Source organism: Danio aesculapii, chromosome 16 (assembly GCF_903798145.1).
Source record: "Danio aesculapii chromosome 16, fDanAes4.1, whole genome shotgun sequence".
NCBI lineage: Eukaryota > Metazoa > Chordata > Actinopteri > Cypriniformes > Danionidae > Danio > Danio aesculapii.
Window position 1 is genome coordinate 37372602 of NC_079450.1, and position 25577 is coordinate 37398178.

General features: G+C 33.9%; 1 protein-coding gene across 3 annotated transcripts in view; it reads right to left on the minus strand.

The window, feature by feature from the left end:
- col14a1a (collagen, type XIV, alpha 1a) overlaps window positions 1–25577 on the minus strand; it is a 281087-nt gene that overhangs the window by 137727 nt on the left and 117783 nt on the right. For all 3 annotated transcript variants that reach the window (XM_056474872.1, XM_056474873.1, XM_056474874.1), the window contains exons 20-21: window positions 15896–16031; window positions 9053–9178 (exon numbers count right to left, since the gene is read on the minus strand). In XM_056474872.1, the coding sequence (XP_056330847.1) occupies window positions 9053–9178; window positions 15896–16031 (262 nt within the window). The remainder of the gene's footprint in view (window positions 1–9052; window positions 9179–15895; window positions 16032–25577) is intronic.

Consider the following 25577-nt stretch of genomic DNA (forward strand, 5'->3'; position numbering starts at 1 on the left):
AACAATGAAATTTGTTTTTAACCCCGTTTCAGCTAAGTGAATTAAAATGATTTAAAATGATTAATATTACTGTCTTAACAGACGCCAGCAAGTATTTTAAATACCAAACATGTTTTGCTTTGTAAGAATTTGATAGTACTGAATTGATTTGTCACATAATTTGGTAACACTTTAGTTTAGGTCACAATTCATGCTATTAACTACTGGCTTATTACCTGCCAATTATTAAGATATTAACTTTTCAGTAGTAGTTAAAAAGTATGATCCTATTTTACATACCAATTCCTACCCAAAGCCTAAACCCAACTTCTACTTTACTATTAATAAACAGCTAATTAGTAGTTTATTAAGCTAGTAGTGTTAGTCAATGATCTGTTAATATCGTGAATTGTGACCTAAACTAAACTGTTAGCCATCATTTATACATCCGAAGCTTCTTTTGAGATTTTAGAATTAAACTTTGAATGTCTGTCATCATATTTTATAAGTCACTACGTCAAAAAATACTATCTTTTTTGTAATAAAGCCTATAATTGTGTTTGAAAGTGTACATCAATCTGTCTGGCATGCAGAAGAGCAATGCTTTTTGATCACAGTGAAAACATTGTTTTGAAAGACATGTCTGAAGTAAAGTTATGTTTTTGCAATCGGAAAGTTATGCTTTTGTTATCAGAAAGTTGCTAAGCAACAGAGAGGGGGGGGGGGGTTTGAAACAGGTGGGAATGACAGCCTGGATTAGAAAGATGTTGAAAATGTCTGTGAAGATATTAGTGAGTTCTAAACATTAGCAAGTTCTAACATTAGTGAGTTCTAACATTAGTGAATTCTAAACATTAGTGAGTACTAACATTAGTGAGTTCTAACATTAGTGAGTTCTAAACATTAGTGAGTTCTAACAATAGTGTGTTCTAACAGTAGTGAATTCTAAACATTAGTGAGTAATAACATTAGTGAGTTCTAACATTAGTGAGTTCTAAACATTAGTGAGTTCTAACATTAGTGAGTTCTAAACATTAGTGAGCTCTAACATTAGTGAGTTATAAACATTTGTGAGTTCAAAACATTAGTGAGTTCTAAACATTAGTGAGTTCTAACATTAGTGAGTTATAACAATAGTGAGTTCCAGCATTAGTGAGTTCTAAACATTAGTGAGTTCTAAATATTAGTGAGTTCTAACATTAGGGAATTCTAAACATTAGTGAGTTCTAAACATTAGTGAGTTCTAAGCATTAGTGAGTTTTAAACATAAGTGAGTTCTAACATTAGTAACATTAATGAGTTCTATCATTAGTGAGTTCTAAACATTAGTGAGTTCTAAACATTAGTGAGTTCTAACATTAGTAAGTTCTAACATTAGTGAGTTCTAACATTAGTGAGTTCTAAACATTAGTGAGTTCTAACAATAGTGTGTTCTAACAGTAGTGAATTCTAAACATTAGTGAGTAATAACATTAGTGAGTTCTAACATTAGTGAGTTCTAAACATTAGTGAGTTCTAACATTAGTGAGTTCTAAACATTAGTGAGCTCTAACATTAGTGAGTTATAAACATTTGTGAGTTCAAAACATTAGTGAGTTCTAAACATTAGTGAGTTCTAACATTAGTGAGTTATAACAATAGTGAGTTCCAGCATTAGTGAGTTCTAAACATTAGTGAGTTCTAAATATTAGTGAGTTCTAACATTAGGGAATTCTAAACATTAGTGAGTTCTAAACATTAGTGAGTTCTAAGCATTAGTGAGTTTTAAACATAAGTGAGTTCTAACATTAGTAACATTAATGAGTTCTATCATTAGTGAGTTCTAAACATTAGTGAGTTCTAAACATTAGTGAGTTCTAACATTAGTAAGTTCTAACATTAGTGAGTTCTAACATTAGTGAGTTCTAAACATTAGTGAGTTCTAACAATCGTGTGTTCTAACAGTAGTGAATTCTAAACATTAGTGAGTAATAACATTAGTGAGTTCTAACATTAGTGAGTTCTAAACATTAGTGAGTTCTAACATTAGTGAGTTCTAAACATTAGTGAGCTCTAACATTAGTGAGTTATAAACATTTGTGAGTTCAAAACATTAGTGAGTTCTAAACATTAGTGAGTTCTAACATTAGTGAGTTATAACAATAGTGAGTTCTATCATTAGTGAGTTCTAAACATTAGTGAGTTCTAAACATTAGTGAGTTCTAACATTAGTAAGTTCTAACATTAGTGAGTTCTAATATTAGTGAGTTCTAAACATTAGTGAGTTCTAACATTAGTGAGTTATAACAATAGTGAGTTCTAAACATTAGTGAGTTCTAACATTAGTGAATTCTAAACATTAGTGAATTCTTACATTAGTGAGTTCTAAACATTAGTGAGTTCTAACATTAGTGAGTTCTAACATTAGTGAGTTCTAACATTAGTGAGTTCTAAACATTAGTGAGTCCTAACATTAGTGAATTCTAAACATTAGTGAGTTCTAACAATAGTGAGTTCTAAACATTAGTGAGTTCTAACATTAGTGAGTTCTAAACATTAGTGAGTTCTAAACATCACTGAACTCTAAGCATTAGTGAGTTCTAACATTAGTGAGTTCTAAACATTAGTGAGGTCTAAACATCACTGAACTCTAAGCATTAGTGAGTTCTAAACATTAGTGAGTTCTAAACATTATTGAGTTCTAACATTAGTGAGTTCTAAACATTAGTGAGTTCTAACATTATTGAGTTCTAAACATTAGTGAGTTCTAAACATTAGTGAGTTCTAACATTAGTGAGTTCTAAACATTAGTGAGTTCTAACAGTAGTGAATTCTAAACATTAGTGAGTTCTAATCATTAGTGAGTTGTAATTATTAGTGAGTTCTAACATTAGTGAGTTCTAAACATTAGTGAGTTCTAACATTAGTGAGTTTCAAACATCAGTGAGTTCTAAACATTAGTGAGTTCTAAACATCAGCGAGTTCTAAACATTATTGAGTTCTAACATTAGTAAGTTCTAACATTAGTGAGTAATAAACATTTGTGAGTTCTAACATTCGTGAGTTCTAAACATTAGTAACATTAGTGAGTTCTATCATTAGTGGGTTCTAAACATTAGTGAGTTCTAAACATTACAGAGTTCTAACATTAGTAAGTTCTAACAGTAGTGAGTTCCAACATTAGTGAGTTCTAACATTAGTGAGTTCTAAACATTAGTGAGTTTTAAACATTAGTGAGCTCTAACATTAGTGAGTTCTAAACATTAGTGAGTTTTAAACATTAGTGAGCTCTAACATTAGTGAGTTCTAAACAGTAGTCAGTTCTAACAGTAGTGAATTCTAAACATTAGTGAGTTCTAATCATTAGTGAGTTGTAATTATTAGTGAGTTCTAACATTAGTGAGTTCTAAACATTAGTGAGTTCTAACATTAGTGAGTTTCAAACATCAGTGAGTTCTAAACATTAGTGAGGTCTAAACATCACTGAACTCTAAGCATTAGTGAGTTCTAAACATTAGTGAGTTCTAAACATTATTGAGTTCTAACATTAGTGAGTTCTAAACATTAGTGAGTTCTAACATTATTGAGTTCTAAACATTAGTGAGTTCTAAACATTAGTGAGTTCTTACATTAGTGAGTTCTAAACATTAGTGAGTTCTAACATTAGTGAGTTCTAAACATTAGTGAGTTCTAACAGTAGTGAATTCTAAACATTAGAGAGTTCTAATCATTAGTGAGTTGTAATTATTAGTGAGTTCTAACATTAGTGAGTTCTAAACATTAGTGAGTTCTAACATTAGTGAGTTTCAAACATCAGTGAGTTCTAAACATTAGTGAGTTCTAAACATCAGCGAGTTCTAAACATTATTGAGTTCTAACATTAGTAAGTTCTAACATTAGTGAGTAATAAACATTTGTGAGTTCTAACATTCGTGAGTTCTAAACATTAGTAACATTAGTGAGTTCTATCATTAGTGGGTTCTAAACATTAGTGAGTTCTAAACATTACAGAGTTCTAACATTAGTAAGTTCTAACAGTAGTGAGTTCCAACATTAGTGAGTTCTAAACATTAGTGAGTTTTAAACATTAGTGAGCTCTAACATTAGTGAGTTCTAAACATTAGTGAGTTTTAAACATTAGTGAGCTCTAACATTAGTGAGTTCTAAACAGTAGTCAGTTCTAACAGTGGTGAATTCTAAACATTAGTGAGTTCTAATCATTAGTGAGTTGTAATTATTAGTGAGTTCTAACATTAGTGAGTTCTAAACATTAGTGAGTTCTAACATTAGTGAGTTTCAAACATCAGTGAGTTCTAAACATTAGTGAGTTCTAAACATCAGCGAGTTCTAAAAATTATTGAGTTCTAACATTAGTAAGTTCTAACATTAGTGAGTAATAAACATTTGTGAGTTCTAACATTCGTGAGTTCTAAACATTAGTAACATTAGTGAGTTCTATCATTAGTGGGTTCTAAACATTCTAAACAGTTCTAATTAGGTTAATTAGGCAACCTAGGGTAATTAAGCAAATCATTGTGTAATGATGGTTTGTTCTGTAGACAATATTGACCTTAAAGGGCACCTATTTCACCCCTTTTTTTCAAAATTTAAGATACGCCTTTTGTGTCTCCAGAATGTGTTTGTAAAGTTTTAATTCAAAACACCCATCAGATTATTTATTATACCTTTTAGAATGTTGTAATTTTTAGCTCTGAGCATCTTGTAAGTGTTTTTGTTGCCTGTGGTTTTAATGCTAGATCTCCCCGCCCACCGTTCCCATGTGCCTGTCGGAATGTGCCTCAATCTCAGCCTCGGCTATGCCAGATAAACAGCACAGTGATAGACATAGAGGAAGCAGATCTCATGTAATATTTGAGAGAAATGCTACAGTAAAAACTTTCCCAATAATTACCATGTTTTTCAAACTTCACACTGTTTGCATGCAAATGTTACAGGATACACATTAATATACAGCACTGTATGAATATCCATTATGTTAATGTACAAAATAAACCTGATTTAACATCCAAAAACTGGTATTGAAGCATCTTCTTTAATATTTGTACTGACATGTAGCTGTGGTGATAAAGATGGTAAAATTGCTTTAATTTATTACAAACATGCACTGTTTTAAAAAAAGTTTTAAACTTGTAAAACTTATTCTTGATCACATTTGATTATGATTGATGATCACAACAAGTCGAACAGATCTTTAAAACCAAGTTGCTTTGCGCATGTCCTGTCTTGTTGAAAGTGTTAGTACGGAGACAGTCAATCAATTCTGTGGGCGGGGAAACCGCACTCCTACATCTCAATGCAGTAGGCCTTAAAATGAGAAGCATTTGGATCCTATTTTATCATCAGAAAATTAAAAAAAACAGACCTATTGTGTTTTTATCACTCCAATATGACTGTGGACACACTATACACAGTTCAGTCAACTTACAAAAGATGATTTTCATCATAGGTGCGCCTTAAAATGTTTTGTGTATTATTTTATTTTTTATTAAAACTGCTTTTATTCTAGCTGAAATAAAACAAATAAGGCTTTCTCCAGAAGAAAAAAAAATCATAGGAAATATTGTGAAAATGTCATTGCTCTAATAAAAATAGGACTAATAGAAGAGGGCTTATAATTTTGACTTCAACCGTGTGTCATAAATGTAATTTGCATATATTTACATTTATCGAACTTTAATTTGGTTTGTGGATCACTGTTAGTACCAGGTGGATACAGGGCCAAATAAGTGACAGTTCTGTAATTTAAAATTCCAGACTGAACTAAAAAAAAAAAAAAATGGCAATGGATGAAATGGATGATAGGACCTCACAGAAACACACTTTATAATCACACCATAGCCCTGACAAAGAAACTGAGAAAACTGGATCTGAACCGAAATGAGAACAAGTGAACCTTCCCCTTCAACAAAACACACGCAGACGCACGGAAAATGAGCTCTGGACAGTAGAAATGACCAGCGGTGGGATGAATTATTAGCAGCTGTTGGGAGCAGTTTGAAAGGGCATTAAATGTAGGTGGAGAAGCCATTTCTCTCCACCACAGAAGGGAGTTTAAGCTCATATAATGGAATAAAGGAGTTTATTGGGCAGGACTTCAGTGGAAAACAGAGAGTGGTATTTTCTTCCCTCCTGTGTGCTGCGGCCACATTAGAGCTTCTGTTTACAGCCGAATCTCAGACTGCAGATGGAAGAACCGTCAATGTTCAAAGCGCCAGACGGGAAGAAGTGTCTCCACCTACAGTTAATGCCCTTTCAAACTGTTCCCAACAAGTTGCTAATCATTTATCCTACCAGACTATAACTGACTTGAGAATCGGAAGACTTTTTTGTTATTTGACAAAATAAAACTCATGTATGTCTGGAATTATGAAGCTATTTCCATACACAATCAGGCAGACTGTAAAAGTTTAAAGGAGTGGTAAAGAATGATTGGGAATGATTGTGTTTAAGGGGTGCACTGTTACCCCGGATTTGCAATGGATTTGTGTGGTGTGTTACGGCTCTGATGCAACCACTCAATCCGATGCTTACGTTCACACCAGTCACATAACTTCACATTTCAGAAGCATCCCAAATAATAGAACATCCAAATTTTATCTTCATGAAAAATAGGCATCTGGTCTATTTTTGACAGATACCGAAAGCCGGCAAAATGCAAGTATGCATATGTACAAGTACAATACAAAATAAAGTCACAATAAAGATAGAATTTAATTAGAAAATGCTCAATATTTCAATGTTAATGGTGGATTTTAAATGACTAAAACACAGCAATGCATGCTTTATCCTTATTTTTTCATATCTTTAAAAGTTGAGTGTGTGTGGATGTTTCCCAAAGATGGGTTGCAGCTGGAAGGGCATCCGCTGCGTAAAAATGTGCTGGATAAGTTGGCGGTTCATTCCACTGTGGTGACCCCGGATTAATAAAGGAACTAAGCCGAAAATAAATGAATTAATATTTAAAAGTGCATTAAAACTGTATTAACTCAAATTAGGATATAACAATAAAAACTTATCACCAAAAAATATATCCAACTTAATCATGGTATTGTAGGACCCCCAAAAATCATGAAAATTTGCTAGCAAGCAGTTCTGGATTTGGCACTGTTCGCAGGACAAAACGCAACCTCGTAGGAGCTGTAACCAGAATAAATCCAGTGTAATAGGTCCATTCTTCATGAAAGAGCCCTAATTATGGGTTTTTGAAAATGACCTTCCATGCAGTGTGTAACATAGCTCTAAGTGAAGTGAAATATCCAGCTAAGGCTTAAATCTGAAAGTGGATTGTTTAAAACTATTGATTCATCTATAAAAGAGTCGACTCAGAGTGGTTCAAATGAATTGTGGGGGTAACGAGTCTTTAGCTGTGTCAGCATGACGTTAATAAGGAACTCAAGCCCCGCCCATTTGTTGTGTGTGCAGACCCGGGAAAATTGAAACCTCTGGCCCCGCCCACAAACACTGTAGAAAGAAAAAGAAGAAGACAAACACTGTAGCAGACCCGGTTGAATCATGTCGCAAAGACGCTGTGCTCTGAAGTGTGAGGGAAAGTTAGTGATACTTTCCCTACCCAAAGATGAGGTTGTGAGGAGTCAGTGGTTGAAGTTTATTTTTGCAAAAATACCTCAGCATTATAGCCCCAGCCTTGTGCTGAGTTCCTGTCATTTTTCTGATGAGTGCTTCAGCAATCTACACGCTTACAACGGGGGATTCATCGGCCGTTTGTTAAAGGAAGGATCAGAAGAGACTATTGATGTATGGGACTTTGTCAGAGCTTGACAGGAACTTTACAGTACACAGTTCATGGATCAGTTTCTTCCTACATTTCATAGGTGTAAGTAACTTAAGTGTGATTAAAATGGTTGCCTCCTTGCTTTTTTCTAGCTTGCAAATTATGCATTTAGTCACTTGTAACTGCTCTACACAGCATGTACTGTATCTGGTTAGCTCTTTATATTCTCATATCGCATCTAAAACCACGTTGAAAACGAGAGGTGTGCCGCTTTGTTTACAAATTTAAATGCGTTTAAATGCATACTGAATGTGTGTCATGGGTAAAAATAGAGCTATATGCTGGTGTTAAACTGCATTGCTTTAATGTGCTCCTGGGCTCACACATACACTCTGCAATCTGACTACTTCAACAATGTTGATAAGCTGTGTCGGGCATTTCTCTCTGTGTCATACTGAATGCAGTTGACCAATCTCAACAGACTGGGTCATCGGACCAATCAGTGCAGATTAGCATCGTGCTAAGGAGGGGTTTGGGAACAAATGAATTGCTGAACGAATCATATGGGAGTCATTGGGATAATTAGGTAAAAATAAATGCATATTATAAGACAATGAAAGAGTGTTTTTTGACCTTGCATGCATATCAGCCTGTTGTTGGAGACCCCCAAAACCAAAATATGACCTTTTTAATGCATAATAGGGGCTCTTTAAAAAAAACAAACAAAACTAAAAACACTATTTTTCACATATTTCTATTTACTTTACACCCCTATTTGTTCGCCTACGTCTGTCGACTTCCTGGTTCTTTGAAGCCCCTTCCTCGGGCAAACACATTCCAATCTGATTGGCCAGTAAGCTCACTGTGTTCTGTTTAGCTACCCATCAAGTACACATTGCCTGGGGCCAGGGTTTACACAAACCCAAGAAAAAGCTCATGTACTCCCTAAAAGCTGTTTGTTGTTTGATGTGTTATTGTTTAGCGGTTTTTCACCAATATTAGGATAGGACAGTGGAGATTACAGAAAGGTCGCCATGAGAGCTCAGTGTTTTATATCAGCAGACATAACCACTTGGCTATTGGCGCCGACTTGTTATAGGACTTTAAAAGTGACTTCTGTAAATGAAAGTATCTCCCTTTGAATTGAACTTTGAACAGTCTAATTTCATATATGGCTTATGCCTAGTAACATTGCACACCAACTATAATATAGTATAAAGGTGAAGTCATAAACAAGAAGCCTTTTAAAATGTGTGCTTGTGTGTCTCTCTCTGTGTGTGTGTGTGTGTGTGTGTGTGTGTGTGTGTGTGCGTGCGTGCGTGCGTGCGTGTGTGTACATACCAGCAGAGATGGGCTGATAGATGACTCTGTAACCCATGGTGGGGAATTGAGGACTGTCCCAGCTGATGCGGAAGCGATTGTACCATTCATCAGACACCCTGAGGTTACTGGGACCAGAAAGTGGCACTAACCAATCAGAAAAGAAAAGACAGTGATTAGCATTTCCAATGAGGTCATTTCTTGCAAATTACTGATCAGCTGAAACTCATAATAATTTATCACTTGCGGGTGGAATCGCAAAACTTACTGTAACATCCACACAGTGATGTAAAGTAACAGATTACAAATAATCAAACTACTGTAATTGAGTAGTTTTTCTCAGGAATTATAATTTGAGTAGTTTTACAAATGTGTACTTTTACTTTCCCCTGAGTACATTTTTAGTGCTGTATTGATACTTTACTCCACTACTTTCCTTCAACCGGCAGTCACTACTTTATTTTTTTCCTGTCTATGGGATTAGAAAAATCAGTCCTGTGATTCCTGTCCAATCAAATCGCACATTAAAAAAAAATAAATAAATAAATAAAAAATTGCATCATAATGAACTACCTCAAGACATGGGCAATTTATAATTGGAGCGAACTGTTTGGAAGCATTAAAAGTGTGCAAGATAATGTCCAAAATCTTTACACACATTGACCCAGAGACTGTTTACATGCATGTCACTGATGAGAAGATGACGGACATTTAATGTATGATGAACGAAATGACTTTAAACACCATGTTTGTCAACATGACATCAGATTGACATTGTACATTGTCGTAGGGATGTTGCATTTTGTTTGGAAATGACAATCGGGTTGACATCAGAACCCATTGTCAGGCCGACATCAATGACCAAACTAAAATCAACCAAATACCAATGTCTAATGATGTTACAGCTTGACGTTGTTTTGACATTACCATTATGTCGTCTAACAGACGTTGACTTTTGGTTGCCATACCTGAAGAATAAATGTCAGTATTTGTCGTCAATATGACATTAATTTAAGATGCTAGCTCGACGTTGGATTTTGGTCACTTTCCAACACAACCTAAATCTAACCTAATATTAACGTCTAATGACGTTGTGTGCCTGCTGGGTAATAACTAAATGCACTACAGAATGTTACGTTTACACACATCCACAAACTACATGTAAATGCAGCTTTTCACAGCATAATACTCACTACTCTTGGGTACTTTTGAAAGGGTTACATTTTACTAGTAATAATCAAGTAATGGTACTTTCACTTAAGTATGATTTTTCAGTACTCATCACCACTGCATCCACATCTATGGGTATTAAAATAATTGAACACATTGAACTATTTAAATAATTTAAAAAAAAGCTCACCAGTAATTATTTAAAAGACTCACCAAGATTGCACTAATTTGATCAAAAGTAGTGTAAAAAACAGTAATATTGTTAAATATTATTAGAATATTAAAATAATGTCATTAAAAACTTAAAATGAAACTTATTACTGTGATTGTAAAGCTACATTTCCAGCAATTGTTACTTCTATGTTTGTTGTTGATCTAACAGCTCTGAAAAATTACATTCTTAATATAAATTACATTGCATTGAAAATAACATTCTCTTATAATAGTCTATATTTTCACTTAATTACTCCTGAACAGAGGATATCACCCTGCTCATAATTAATTCAACCCCAAACTCAATCAGAAAGAAGAGCAAAGGTTTTTCAAGGCAACATTCAGACTCTGTTCTGGAGTTCAGCATGAGGTGACATTAGCATCTCTAATCAGACAATGGGCTGTGATTTGAAGGTGATCACTGAGAGGAAGCTGAAGATAATCAATCCCATCAGAGGAAAGCGGTTGATCTGTTTGATCAGTTCACTAGTGTGAGAACACCAGAGCTGGAATGGATATCATTTATTATGCTTATTAATGATTAAAATCAATATTATTCATTTAGCTAAAGACTGCAAGACTGATGATATGATTCCAAAATGCAATGATGATAAACTGCATCTCTGTGCTGTAAGAACATATATTTATTTGTAAGTGCTATATTTGATATAAAAAATATCTTTAGATATTTAGGTTTCCAAGACAAACAGGAAACTAGGTAGCATTGGACAATAGTAGCCTACATTGAAAAAAAAAAAAACAATACGATTGATTGGTTTTGCTATATTTTTTTAAGGTAAGTGGTTGCAAACAATTTATATGGGTTAAATTTAAACAAATTAAATTGAGTAATGTTCAGCTTAATTTGTTTGTTTGAATTGCCATGTACAGTAAATTGGTTGGGCTGCACGGTGGCGCAGTGGGTAGCACGTTCATCTAACTGCAAGAAGTTCACTGGTTCGAGCCTCAGCTGGGTCAGTTGGAGTTTGCATGTTCTCCCCGTGTTCGTGTGGGTTTCCTCCAGGTGCTCCGGTTTTCCCCCACAAGTGCAAAAACATGTGGTATAGGTGAATTGGGTAGGCTAAAATTGTCTGTAGTGTATGTGTGTGAATGAGCGTGTATGAGTATTTCCCAGTGATGGATTGCAGCTTGAAGGGCATCCACTGCGTAAAAACATATGCTGGATAAGTTGGCGGTTCATTCCACTGTGGCGACCCCAGATTAATAAAGGGACTAAGTCGAAAAGTGAATAAATGAATGAGTAAATTGTTTGCAACCACTTAGCTTCAGAAATGTAGTAAAACCAATAAATCTTTTCAGTGTGATTTCCAAATGAAGTGGGTGGGAAAGTGGCAGAAATTCATCTTAAATTAAGAGTGTTTTCACACTTGGCAAGGTTTGTTTGATTCAAATGAACTCTTGAGCCATTGTTCTGTTGGTGCAGAATAATGTGAATCCTAGCATCAAAACTCTGGTGTGCACCAAACCAGTGGACTGAGACTTAAAAAAAGCTATTAGTAAACTCTGGTGTGGTTTAACTGAAATATGTTTTTGTTTGTTTTGTTGCCATATAAATAAATAATCCCTGCAGGAGTAATTTTTGTTTTCAATCCAAGCTGAACTCAGAAGTTGGCAACCCAAATGTGAATTTAGCTTAAGTTTCTGGTATCCTAAACAACTTTGAAAAAGGCCACTGAAAGTTACTATTAGATGCAGCGACTTTGTCTGAATATGTAAGTGTAATCCACAAGAGTGATCTAATAATCATGTAAGGGTCAAGGCAGGCAGCAAACAATCTCAGAAAATGTATGCAACAACAAATACAAGATTTTGCAGTGTACTCTGTGTGTTGATGACTGCTGCTTTCAACTCGATTATGAATAATGAAAAAAAAATTTCTGCCCTCTCACTGACAGGTTTTGTAGAGTAAATATGCTCACATATTACAACTGAGAGATTTCTGAATGAAGGGTGCTTTACTTGATTTAAAAAAAATGAAGTAAACACTATCTAGTGTCAATGATTATTAATTCAACGTCAACGTTGAACTACTGAAATTAAAACACACATTTCCTAAAATGAACAGTTACTTTTTTCTTATAAAAAAGCAAAAAATAAATAACTTGTACTTTTGGAAACAAAATAAATTATTTTCAATGTTTTTGAAATTAAAAGTAGAAAGTAAGCAGTATTTCTTCTAAATAAACTCTTGTATATCCTGTAAATAATATTTTTAACAGTGCATTTCTTAAATCTTCTGTAAACAGATATTTAATGTATAATAATGGATAATATGCCATCTTAAGGCATCTCTGGCGCAGTTTCCAATCACTGTTAATGTAGTGCAAAGTAACAGAAAAGTAACAAACAGAGCAGGGCCACATGACTCCACACACGGTGAGGTAAGTAATTGAAAAAAATCGACCTGGAAAAATAAGATCGTTTATTGGTTCTAAATGTCGATTTTGATTACTTTTCGATTAATCGCCCAGCACTATGCAATGGTTCTTCTCTTTTAACACCATCAAATCTAAATGAATTCAGATCCCAGAAAAAGTAATCTTACTTGCTTGTCTAGAAAATGCTTGTTGATTTAAGAGTTTTTAGACATTTGAACTAAAAAAAAGATGAAAAAAACTAAGAATTTTATTTATTTATTTATTTATTTATTTATTTATTTTTTCAGTGTAGAAACAGTGTAGAAGTATTTTTGTGAAACATTTGTAAAATGAAAATGAATATCAGGTTAAAAACATTTAACAGTCTCTAGTTGGCTTCATTAGCAGAGCCCACCATAAAAAACAAAACAAAAAAATATATGCACAAGTCATTTTATGGGGACAATTAATATTTATCGATATTAGATTTTGTGAATTTATAGGTTATATTTCAATTTAAAGGTCAAAATCATTTGAATTCTTTCTTGCTTTTATTTCTTATACTTATTGTATTTTATGATTTGTTTTAATCACTTTGACTCACCATTGTGTATGAAAACTTGCCTCGCCTTGGCTTGAAAAAGTCTATTCTAATGCATGTTTCTAACGCATGCGCTTTTTACAAAGCAATTAGTTCTGTTTTTCAAAGTTGAAATTGTTTTGAAGTTTTGAAAAGCCTTGTTTCTCCCATCACTACTCTGTTTGTTCTATTTAAATAGTGGGTATATGAGTTAATATGGGTAATGTAAAACAGATGAAACGGTAATCAGTGCAATTGGTTATGGGAAGTGAAGTCCGGATGACTGGCAGAGTTAATAATTGGAGTGCCCTTTATAGGAGCTTATGTGCACTCTAGCTGGTGATTATAGGATATAACTTAATTAGCATTGTTATTTATCGAACCAAACTTGAAAATTAGTAAAAATGAGTATGATGACAATGTGATGGTATTTTTATCAGTCAAGAATTCATAAAAAGCTTATAAAATGTTTAAAGGAGACAAAAAAGTAGAATTTCTCCCTCACACTCAGAAAAAAGATTGTAATTATTATGACTGATCACTATCATTGTCACTGTCATGACCTGTTGTGTTGATGATGTTGCCTTTATTGAGTAATCAGCAAATTTTATGAGCAAAATTGTAACTATAAACAAATACAAACTATAATCAGGTATGCTTGAAAATAAATATATAATGCATACATTTTTACAGTTCCTTAACTGTAACCTTTACATAAACAGTCTCAGAACCTGTGTTAAAAATGCCAAGTTGATGACTGCTTTGAGGTTAAAAGAATTATCTCAGTGAAATCACTAAATATCATGGAAGTAAATGAGATCACGCTCCTGTTAACACACTGACTGGCATAGCATTGCATTTTTTAACTTGATTAAATTAAACAGTATTAAATATTCATTATTCCAGCCTGGGAATTCAACCAAGGTCGTTCTGGGTGAACTGGAGGCTAAATATCTCGAATGCTGCATAAGAACATGCTAAACATTTAGCACGTTTGATTTGTTGACATCTTTAATATTTGCAATCATATTTGTGCTAATGAAGTGTTAATTTCATGTGTCCTAAAGCAAAGCAAATGGAGCTGAAACCCAACTCAAAATCAATACTGTGTAATTACGCCACAGAGGTATGTAATTAGCATAACTGCATCTGTTTTAAGGCAACACATTGCAGGTGAAAAGTTAGCAGCACACTTCCCCAGTTGATTGATTATATTACAAAAGAATGTAAATGTAAACTTTGTTTGTGTTAGATGTTTATTTTATTATTAGATATGCACATTTGGCTTTAATTATTAATATGTACTATATTTACTAATTATAGCATACATTCTAGCACAAATCATTGGAACAAACTTTTTTGACAGTTTAGAGACAACTTTTTTACAGAGAGGATTTGAGGTATCTCTTTTATCAATTCATAAAATAAAATAAAGGGTGACGCGGTGGCGCAGTAGGTAGTGCTGTCGCCTCACAGCAAGACTGTCGCTGGTTTGAGCCTCATTTTTGTGTGGAGTTTGCAGGTTTTCCCTGCGTTCACGTGGGTTTCCTCCGGGTGCTTCGGTTTCCCCCATAAGTCCAAAGACATGCGGTACAGGTGAATTGGGTGGGCTAAAATGGTGTATGTGTGTGAATGAAAGTGTATGAGTGTTTCCCAGTGATGTGTTGCAGCTGGAAGGGCAGCCGCTACGTAAAACATATGCTGGATAAGCTGGCGGTTCATTCTGCTGTGGCAACCCCGGATTAATAAAGGGACTTAGCCGAAAAGAAAATGAATGAATGAAAAAAATAAAAATAAATAAATAAAAAATGTTAAAATAAAATAAAATATAATAAAATAAATGAATGAATAAATAAATAAACAAACTAATTAATCTATATAAAAAATAAATAAAATGAAACAAATTAAAATAAAGTAAAACAAATTAAATAAACAAATAAATCAATAAACAAAAATGAATAAAAAATGTAATTAAACAAATAAACAAATTAAACAATAAAATAAAAATAACATACAAATAAATTATAAATAAAATAAATAGCAAAAAAATTAAATAATTAAAAAAACGAATTAATAAATAATAAATAAAATTAAATAAACAAATTAATCAATAAAATAAAACAAATAAACAAAATGAACAATAAAAAATTATAAAATTTAATTAGATTAAATAAAAAGTAAATAAAATAAATATTAAAAATAAATGAATGAATGATTAAATAAATAAACAAACAAATTAATGAATAAAAATGACAAGAAATGAATGAATGAGATGTATAGCTCAATGTAGGAGAAAAAGACTAATAAAAAAGCCTTTAAAATATGCAATATAACTTAAATCAACAAACACAAATGTATAAAGTGCAACAAAATAAACACTTAAATGTATATTTTGGATGTTTTCGTTACATTTCACTATTGAAAAACACATTGATATTGAAATCTAATATCAAAAGCGCATTTTTGCCTGCAGTGTGTTTTGTTAAATTGCTTTGATAATGTGTTTAATCTTTATAAACTCACGTGTTGTGCCGGATGAGGACATGGACAGCTGGCTGGACTCCTCATCTGCATAAACAGGGGTCACTGTGATCTTGTATTTTGTGTCTGAGAGGAGAGGTTGCAGGACCACGTTTCTTCTGTTTCCAGAGACTAACACCTGCAAAAGAGCACGATATTCAATAGCAGACTGAGAACGCTGTGCTTGGGGATGAGTTTTGTTTGCTCTGGGGAAACTAAATGTCCTTGAGGTCTACTTTAAATTAACTATTAGAGTTGACATATAAATGTAATGGATAATGGAATCCCCTACTCTTAATATAAAATAAAATAGGGTGCTGTGAGAAAGTAAATACACCCCAGGTTTTGGGCCATATACTGTAGATCAGGGGTGTCCATACTCAGCCCTGGAGGGTCGGTGTCCTCCATAGTTTAGTTCCAACATCCTTCTATACACCTGACTGGAATTTTCTAGTATACTGTATCTAGAAAGAGCTTGATTAGCTGGTTCAGGTGTGTTAAATTGGGGTTGGAACAAAACCTTGCAGGGCCCCGCCCCTTCAGGACTGAGTTTGGACACCCCTGCTATAGATACTTTATTTGGACAGTATAGCAAAGAGTGAAACTTGTATATATATATATATATATATATATATATATATATATATATATATATATATATATATATATATATATATATATATATATATATATATATATATATACTGTATATATACTGTAAAACCCAACAGTCAACTTTATTAAATGAAATGAGTGTAGTTCACTCAAAATTGACTGAAAGTTAATTCTACTCATTTGACGAGAGTTTTGAACTCAGTGTTTAAGGTAATGAGTTAATTAAATACCTCATTACTTAACCTTAAATGGAGTAAGTTCTAAGTCAGGGATGTCAAACTCAATTCGTGGAGGGCCGCAGCCCTGCACAGTTTAGTTACAATTTGAATATGATTTGTGAATTATTATTGCTCTCTGATCATTGTCTCATTATATTTTATATATAATATGTGAAGAATATTGCTTCAAACAGGGGCGTAGATTTAGGGTGGACAGAGGGGATGTGTCCCCACCAATATCCTCCAACCATTGAAATGTCCCCACCAATAATTTAATCCACTTAAAAAAATTGTGCTCTTAACATTAACCTAGACAGAAAGGGTTCAATCATGTTCACTCCTCTCGCCTCCAAAACACATATGAGCATTTTGATTGGCTGTGCCTTTCCCTGCGATCATGTGAGAGGCTATGGCTGCGTTCAGATAAGCAGCGCCAAATGCAGTGGATTGTTTTTTCCGTGCAAGAGTAAGGTGTGTTAGGTGCAGCAGCTGGGTGAGACACACAAGCATGGCAGCAGCAAAAAGGTGGACATAAGGAGCTTTTATTTCAACGAAAGTGTAAGTCACATAAACGCAAGTTCGCTACTGAATGAGCCCATCACGATAATGCCGTTAATGCTTGTGTTTTCCCTGCTTTAACGCACAGTCTATCGTTATAGCAGACTGATATAGGCTAGTTTGTGTAGAATGTGCCCTGAAAACTAACTAAACTAGCTGAAGTATATGATCCCGCAGTTCTCCAATAATCTCTAGCATGTGCAATTTCGGTTGAAACAATTTGTCAAAAAAATAAATAAAAAATATAGCATAATCTGGGTCGTAGCAGACATTTTAAAAGTGTGTGTGTGTGTGGGTGGGTGGGGGTGGGGGGGGGGCTGTATGAGATCATACGTTCATATAATTATTAATCACCTGTTTCTAAATGGTCTGTCTCTAAAAGTGAGAGGGACGTATCCCCCCGTCCCCCCTGGTTGCTACGCCCCTAATAGTGATATATGAGACATGTTATATTTGCACTGTGGCTAGAATGAACTGAAGTCTTTATTAAACTCTCTTTATCAGTTAATAAACATTATTCTAACATTACACTATCAGGCCTGTAGCCAGCTTATTGAAAGGGGCGGCTATTTGTTTTCTGAAAAATGTAACCTTTTTGCAGTTATTTGCCTGATTTCTATTATTTAAATATGAGGTATAAATATTGAATATTTTTATTAGTGACATTTTAAGAACAAATTTTTGCTATAGATTATTTTGTCGGATGGTTATCATAACCACACTTTCTGATGTACCAAAAATATTTCCAACCATTTTGCCAAAAAACTTATCACACTATTTTACTATTTTAAGTGTTTACAACTGTGCATTTAAACTAAGTTTTAGATCATAAATGAAATTTTTTGAATAAAATTTGAATAAAAAGTATGGAAAGATTTTTATTTTTAAAATACAAATTTATTATCATCTATCATTGCATGTTTTTTTTTTTTTTTTGTTTTTTTTTTTGTTAAAACTAGTTTTAAATTAACCACTGAAGCCTACAGGCAAATAACAAACCGGGCAGCACATTAAGTGTTCCTCAGTCAGAATTTAGCCATTTGAATAATCAGAAAAAAGTGTATATATTTGATATATATATTTGATATATATGTTTGATTCACCCATCCCCACCAATGTCAAGTGCAAACCTACGCCCTTGATTACATCTGATACGAACCATACACTGCCTATATTATTATGGACTGATAAAGATTTGTGAGAAGCCTGTAGTTTTTACCATTATTATGGTTTTCTCTTAAATGTGTGGTCAATGATATATAGGCTATTAACAGTTTTATTTATTATTATTATTTTTTTTTTTGCCTTTTACACACCTATAGCCTAATATAGACCAAACTTAATTCCACTAAACTCCCGCAGACTGAGAAATGTCCACTAAACAATAAATAAAATACTAACTTAAGCCTAAATTAATCTATAATGATAGGGCCTAAAAGCCTATTGATAAAATAGAACGAATGATAATTCTACCTGCTTTAATAAGACTCGCCAGTTAATCAGTCAATTGTCAGCTACCTTATAAAAGTTACAAAAAAAATAAATAAATAAAACGGCGTTTTATTGTTAGTAAAAAGCGCGGAGGAATACTGAATAATGAAAGAAAAAAACAATTATACACTTTTAACCCTTTGACTCGAATGGTTACCCAGATGTGATCAGCACCGGCTGTTCCCTGAAGTGTACGATCACATCGGTGTGCTTAGAATGTTTACTTTAGTTCATCAGGTGCAAATTCAACCCGCTTTGGAGCAGAGTCAGCACTTGCTGAGCAGATACGCGATAGAGACGATCTTTTGCTGACCAGTGCTGTTGTGTTGACATTTCGTTTACTGCGTGCTGCATCATTGGTAGAATAATGCATGTTTTCGATATATAAAGTTATTTGTTAATTTGTTACATCAGATTTAGGCTACTTTATCTGTATGTGATTCAAATGTCGTGGGACAGAACATAGACTGAAGCAACTTTGCCTTGCTTGAAGCTTGGAGCTAGAATATAGCCAAATTAAAATTAGTCTCTGTGTGCGTTTAACACAAACTCCACGGCCCACTCAAGATGAGATCCCAAATCATGGAAAATCTGCACGTATGAATGAATAAATCACGTTTGAATTGGTCAAGGAGTGTACTTATGCATGTAATCACTTACTTTTCTGACACACGTACTGTAAAGGACGCGCAGTAAGCAGATCTAATTTCTAATTTGAATATGTAATTCCAATACTATTTATAAAACTGGTTTATATATGAATATAATGACATATAGCTTATGTTTACGAGGTCCAAGCAACATTTCCAGGTTTAGATGATAGGTTACCATTTGTTAATACTTTACATTTCAGTACAGGATTTTTCTTTGTACTTTAAGAACAGTAGCCTACATTTTTTACTTTTTACTTTTTAATGCTAATTTTAAGGGCATCACAGTGGGTAGCACAATCGCCTCACAGCAATAAGGTCGCTGGTTCGAGCCCTTGCTGGATCAGTTGACATTTCTGTGTGAAGTTTGCATGTTCCCCCCATGTTCGCGTGGGTTTCCTCCGGGTGCTCCGGTTTCCCCCACAGTCCAAAGACATGTGCTATAGGTGAATTGGGTAAGCTAAATTGTCCATAGTGTGTTAATGAGAGTGTATGGGTGTTTCCCTGTGAAGGGTTGCAGCTGGAAGGGCATCCGCTGTGACGTTGATGTTTAAAGTGGCTGACAATAATAAATATTCTTAATAATAGGAATTAATCTGTCTCGTCATTATGGTGGTACTTAATAATTAAAGAGTTAATAATTTTTCTGAGGTGGTGAAAAAAGTTTGAGAACCACTGGAATAAATGATTTAATATTGCAAAACTGTTTTTCTACACAAATGTAGCCTTTGTGAGACACATCTTTCATAATAATAAAAAATGAAAATAAACAAACAAACAAACAAACAAATAAATATATAAATAAAATCATATTCCCAACTTTTTGTCATAATATATAAGGTAGTGAAATCTTCTGAACGTTGATGCATGTTTGAAGATGTATTATTATTATTATTATTATTATTAGTTGTCCAATTGCATTCATACAAAAACAAACAACACTTAGAAAAAGGCCCATCCATAAACATAACCATCAACAGCAGATTGTATGAAAATGTACAAGTGGGATAATAAAATTTCACACTAATTAGCCACTATAAAACAGTAGCTAACAGGCATGAGCTTGTGTTATCCTCGCAGTGTCTTCAAGCAGTGTTCGGTGTAATGTGTAATTTATTTTATAGCTGATTTTATCAGGCTATTTGCAGCTGGGAAAGCTATAAAACCTCCTCAAAGCTCAGCTCTCCTACTACTGTGCCTCTGAGTTTCAGATCAGGCTCTTTGACTCACTCAAATCCAGTTCTTCACGGAGGTGTTGAATGGCAAACCTTGCTGGTAGCAGAGAATTTCTTTCTTGCTTACCTCTCATAGGGACTAGACTTTTGGATTTCTATTTGTTTTGTGAATTCCTAAAGTAAAGGTTTTACAAAAGAATTGATGTGAGCAATGAGGAATTATTTTAAACAGCTTGGAAGATTGTTTTAACCCTATGAATGCATTCTTGTCAATTTTGACCTTGAAAGAGAGAGAGAAACAGAGACCTACTGTCTACCACAGTGACCATTAGACCCTGTTTACGCTAATACGTTTTAGTTTTAAAATGGTGTTTTAGAACTAAAATGATCTACATCCACACTGGCATTTCACTTAGTTTTCTGAACAGATCTCGGTCCACACTATACAGCTGAAAATGAACATCACCTGACCACACACATACACTGGCATGGGCAGCAGCATATGCAGAGGTCTGAGCCTCCCGTCCCCAGGTGAGAGCAGCGCACGTTGGACAGTTCATCAAGGACATATCACTGGATTTCATCTCAATATAGTTGTTAAATGTGATATGTAATCCATCATGTCTTTAACGACTCTTTGGTCTTCTGAATCTATTACTTGTTCTCAGTTAACGTGCTTTGGCTGAGCGCAAAGATAAGTTAATATATTCATTTACACAGATTCTGCACATTTCACTGATTGCTTGCCTTTATTTCTTATAATGTATAAACGTATTGTGCTTTATACTTTTATAATGGTCATTATTGATTATTAAAACTGTTATTCAACAAAATTGATATTCAGTTAATATCGAAATGAAAATAGGCAGTTCCATTTTATTGTTAAGATAGTGAAACAGCGTAGCCAGAGTGATGCGAATGACATTATAAAGTACACTGTTCCCTTTGAAGATTTACCCGACATGTCCTTGGGAGTTTGTTTTTCATATCAAGTCTGAAGGAAAGGGTGCAAGACTGAACTTTGTGTACTTAATATTGAGAAAAGGCCCCAATCAGAATGTCTGCAGCTAAGCCTCTGTTTTCAGATGTCTCCATTCTCCCCCATCTACACTGACATGCAGCAGCAGCGTTTTAAAACCAAAATGGCATTTTCGGCGCTATCAAAATGCTCTGTTTTCGTGGCTCGAAAAATCCAGGGTAGTTTGGACGAAAGGGGTAACTGTAGCAAAACGTATGCGTTTTAAAATTAAAATGTATTGGTGTAAATGAGGCCTCAGTCTGTGTTTATATGTGCTTTGAAATGTCCAGATGTTCTTATTTGTTACATTGTTCATTTAAGTGTAAATTGTTATGATATTGTTTTTATATATTTGTCCACATATTGAAAATTGAATTAATGTGAGTGTGTGTGAGTGTGCTATTTCTGGACCTACTGTAACATGATCCATGAAACTTATGTAATACCATAAATGTCACCTAAATCACAATTTGGTTAATAAAAAAGTATGTCCAGCTGTTTACAAAATAGATTTTATCTATTTATCTATTTGTTTAAAGCTGTTTCGTTAAAAACAAATATTGAGATTTTTATAATCAATTATTTCGTTCATTTACATTCTGCGCTGTGCACACACAGACACACACAAACACGCACACACACATTGGGTTTGCATAAATTATGGGGACTTCCTCAGTTTTATACTGTGGAGGCAAAATTTTTAGGCTCTATTTTAACGATCTAAGCGCAAAGTCTTAAGCGCTTGGCGCAAAAGCATTAAGGGCACGTCCGATACACGCCCTTACCCGGCGCATGGTCTATCAGGGTTGTGCTTATTGTCTTAATGTGTTATGGGTGTTTTTGTGAATAACTTGCATTAAACCAATCAGAGTCTCGTCTCCCATTCACTTTAACAGTCAGTTGCGTCATGCCATGGTGCATTTGCTATTTACATGGCGGACTTTGTAAGAGGAAAAACTGAATGCTTCACTAGCGAGAAAACAGTTAAACAGACCATCTGCAGCGCCTGGATAAAGAACGAGCCTCCTCCATTCGACCTCTTTACTTTCTCTTTACTTTTACTCTTTACTTTCGTGGATAAGGAAATGGTGTTGCACTCCACTGAAGACCTCCATTAGTCTACATAATTAATTTCACTTTAAGCACTAAGATTTGTTTCAAAACTTTTTCTAAATTCAGTTCTAATCTCCAGCAAATAAATAAATGAACAATAATAACGAAGTGTCGTTAAATAAAAAGTTATATCCAAACACACGTCTTATGCCCCATATGGTGATGTATACATCTCCAAAACCCGACAGGTGGACAAATCTAAACTTTGTTTTATTCAAATTAATTTGAGTATGCATATAACAATTAATACTGCTAACAATAATAACATTATACAAATGCTAATTGCTGTATACCCTGTGTGTATTAAGCAATGTGTAAGCATTTTGGACCCACATAGACGCATAACTAACACACTCTGCGCAGTACTGGACTTTAGACTAGCTTTTAGTTGGCCAATGCGCCTTAACACACCTCCTTTTTAGACCAGCACACCCACAAAGTTGCACAAATGGATTTGCTATTTAAACAATGGATTTGCTATTTAAACAAATGCGAAAATTAGGGCTGCGCTGGTCTTAAAATAGCAACAAATCACGTCTTGCGCCTTGCGCTGGGTGTATGATAGGGTGTATCAAGTCTCTTTATCTCCACATAAAATATTCTGCACTTTTAAATTTTCTAAATACTTCAATCTGTATCATTTAGGAACCATTTTCCTCATGGGGACCAAAATAAAACAAAAACAAAAACAAAACAAGTTGTCCCCATAAGAAAAAATATTGCTGGTATTGTTATTCTTGTGGTCAAATTTAGTCCCCCATAACATGATGAATAACAGGACCACACACACACATTGTGCATGTTTCTAATCATATTCAATAAGGTTTTAAATAAAAAAAAAGTAATAGCTGATTTATAGAACAAACACAACAATGCTGTTATTAAACTATTGACATGCAGTAGAAATAAATGTATAGTTACACTTAGACAACTACATTTTTATATTATAAAAACAGTGTTTCAAGGACAAAAACAATTGCCAAATGATTTCTAAAGCTTTATCAGTTTTCTCACATCTTTAATATCTGAGTTTGATCAGCTCTCATGAAAGCTATTCAGAGAATCAGCCAACAGACTAGAGATCTGTGTACTGAACTTTCAGGAGCTGGATGGAAATCAAGAAAGCAGACACTCTGCTCTCGAGCCAACATCCAATCACTGCAGTCATTCAGCACAGAAACACCATTAATCACACACATACGCGCACACACATGCACACACGCACACACACTCATGCAGTTCATTGCTTGTTGATAATGAAATGTTGGGTTGAATTATGTGGAGTGGCTTCCTCTGTGTGAGAGCACTATCAATGAACAGTCCAGTCAAAACAAGTCATTTACTGTGTTTTACCAAGTTTGTTATAGAAAACACATCTGATGGTTTCTAATTTCCAATATCTTAAATGTATGAGTGTTGCATTTTTGAATATGACTAATGTTTGTTCTAATGATTTGTGTGCAGAACAAGCACTGAATTAATTAATAATTGTGGAATCAAAACATTAATTGTCACAGCAAATTGCGCAATATGTTCAGCGTTAAAGAGATTTTTTCATTGTTATTATTAATCATACAGATATGCTCAGTTCTCCTTATTGATTCAGTTTTGCTCATTAAGAGCATAATAATATTTTCCAAACAGTACCAATCAATAATACAGTATTTTGATCAAGGCTGCATTTTTTACTTTCATGGTATGATTACTACTATTGTAAATATTGAAAAGGTGTGGTGTTTATGTAGAGATCCTGAAAAAAAATAGAACTTAATTAAAAAGTCATATATAAAGTCATGATTATGTACATGTAAAGTCATGTATTATCTTTTAATTTCTAAATGTTTGGTGACTAAAATATTATTTTAATAAATATATCTGTTTATTAAATCAGTTTTGTTCAAATCAACCAAAATACATTGCCTATATTCACTGAGAAATGGATATAAATATTAATTTTCAAAATGGGGTGCACTCAATTATGCTGAGCACTGTATATAATTAATTTAAGCAAATTAGTTTTTACTTATTGTAACTTATTTTTTGTATTTTTCCCCAACATATTTTTAATTCAATGGAAGTACAGCAATTTCATTAATAAATTTACTGTATATTTTAACTGTGTTGGGCCTAGTCATCATAGTGGGAGTGTCTATTCTCATTAAGGTACACTCAAAAAAAATTTACGTTTGCTGTTTGTTCAAACAACTTATATAAACTGGTCGTGGTGGAGTTGCATCAGTCTTTAGTGATATTGTTGATGCATGTTAATCAGAGAAACATTAGACTTATGTTTAACTCTTTTGAAGTACTGGCACTTAATGTTATGCTTCCGGGTATTATCAAAAAGACCTATGTTATCACTTGCTTTAATCACCATATATAGACCCCCAGGACAATATGTCAATTTTCTAAAAGGCTTTTCTGATTTTATTTCTGCCATTACTAGTTAAAACTGATAAAATACTAACTGTAGAAGACTTTAACATCCGCATAGATGACACTGATGATACATTAGGGCTCACGTTTACAGATTTACTACAATCACTTGGGATTGAATGTTCCCAGGCAGGCACACAACATCATAAGACGTTAATATTAGGTTAGACTTAGGTCATGATGTCAGGTGACCAAAATTCAATGTCTAGCCAGTATCAAAGGACAACATTATTTTGACGTCCAATAATGACGTCAAATGAAGTTGATATTTGGTCGATTTTAGGTTGTGTTGGAAAGTGACCAAAATCCAACGTCTGATAGATGTCATAGTGGTAACGTCCACACAACGTCAAGGTGTAACATGATTGGATGTTGATATTTGGTTGAGTTTAGGTTGATTTTAGGTTGGAC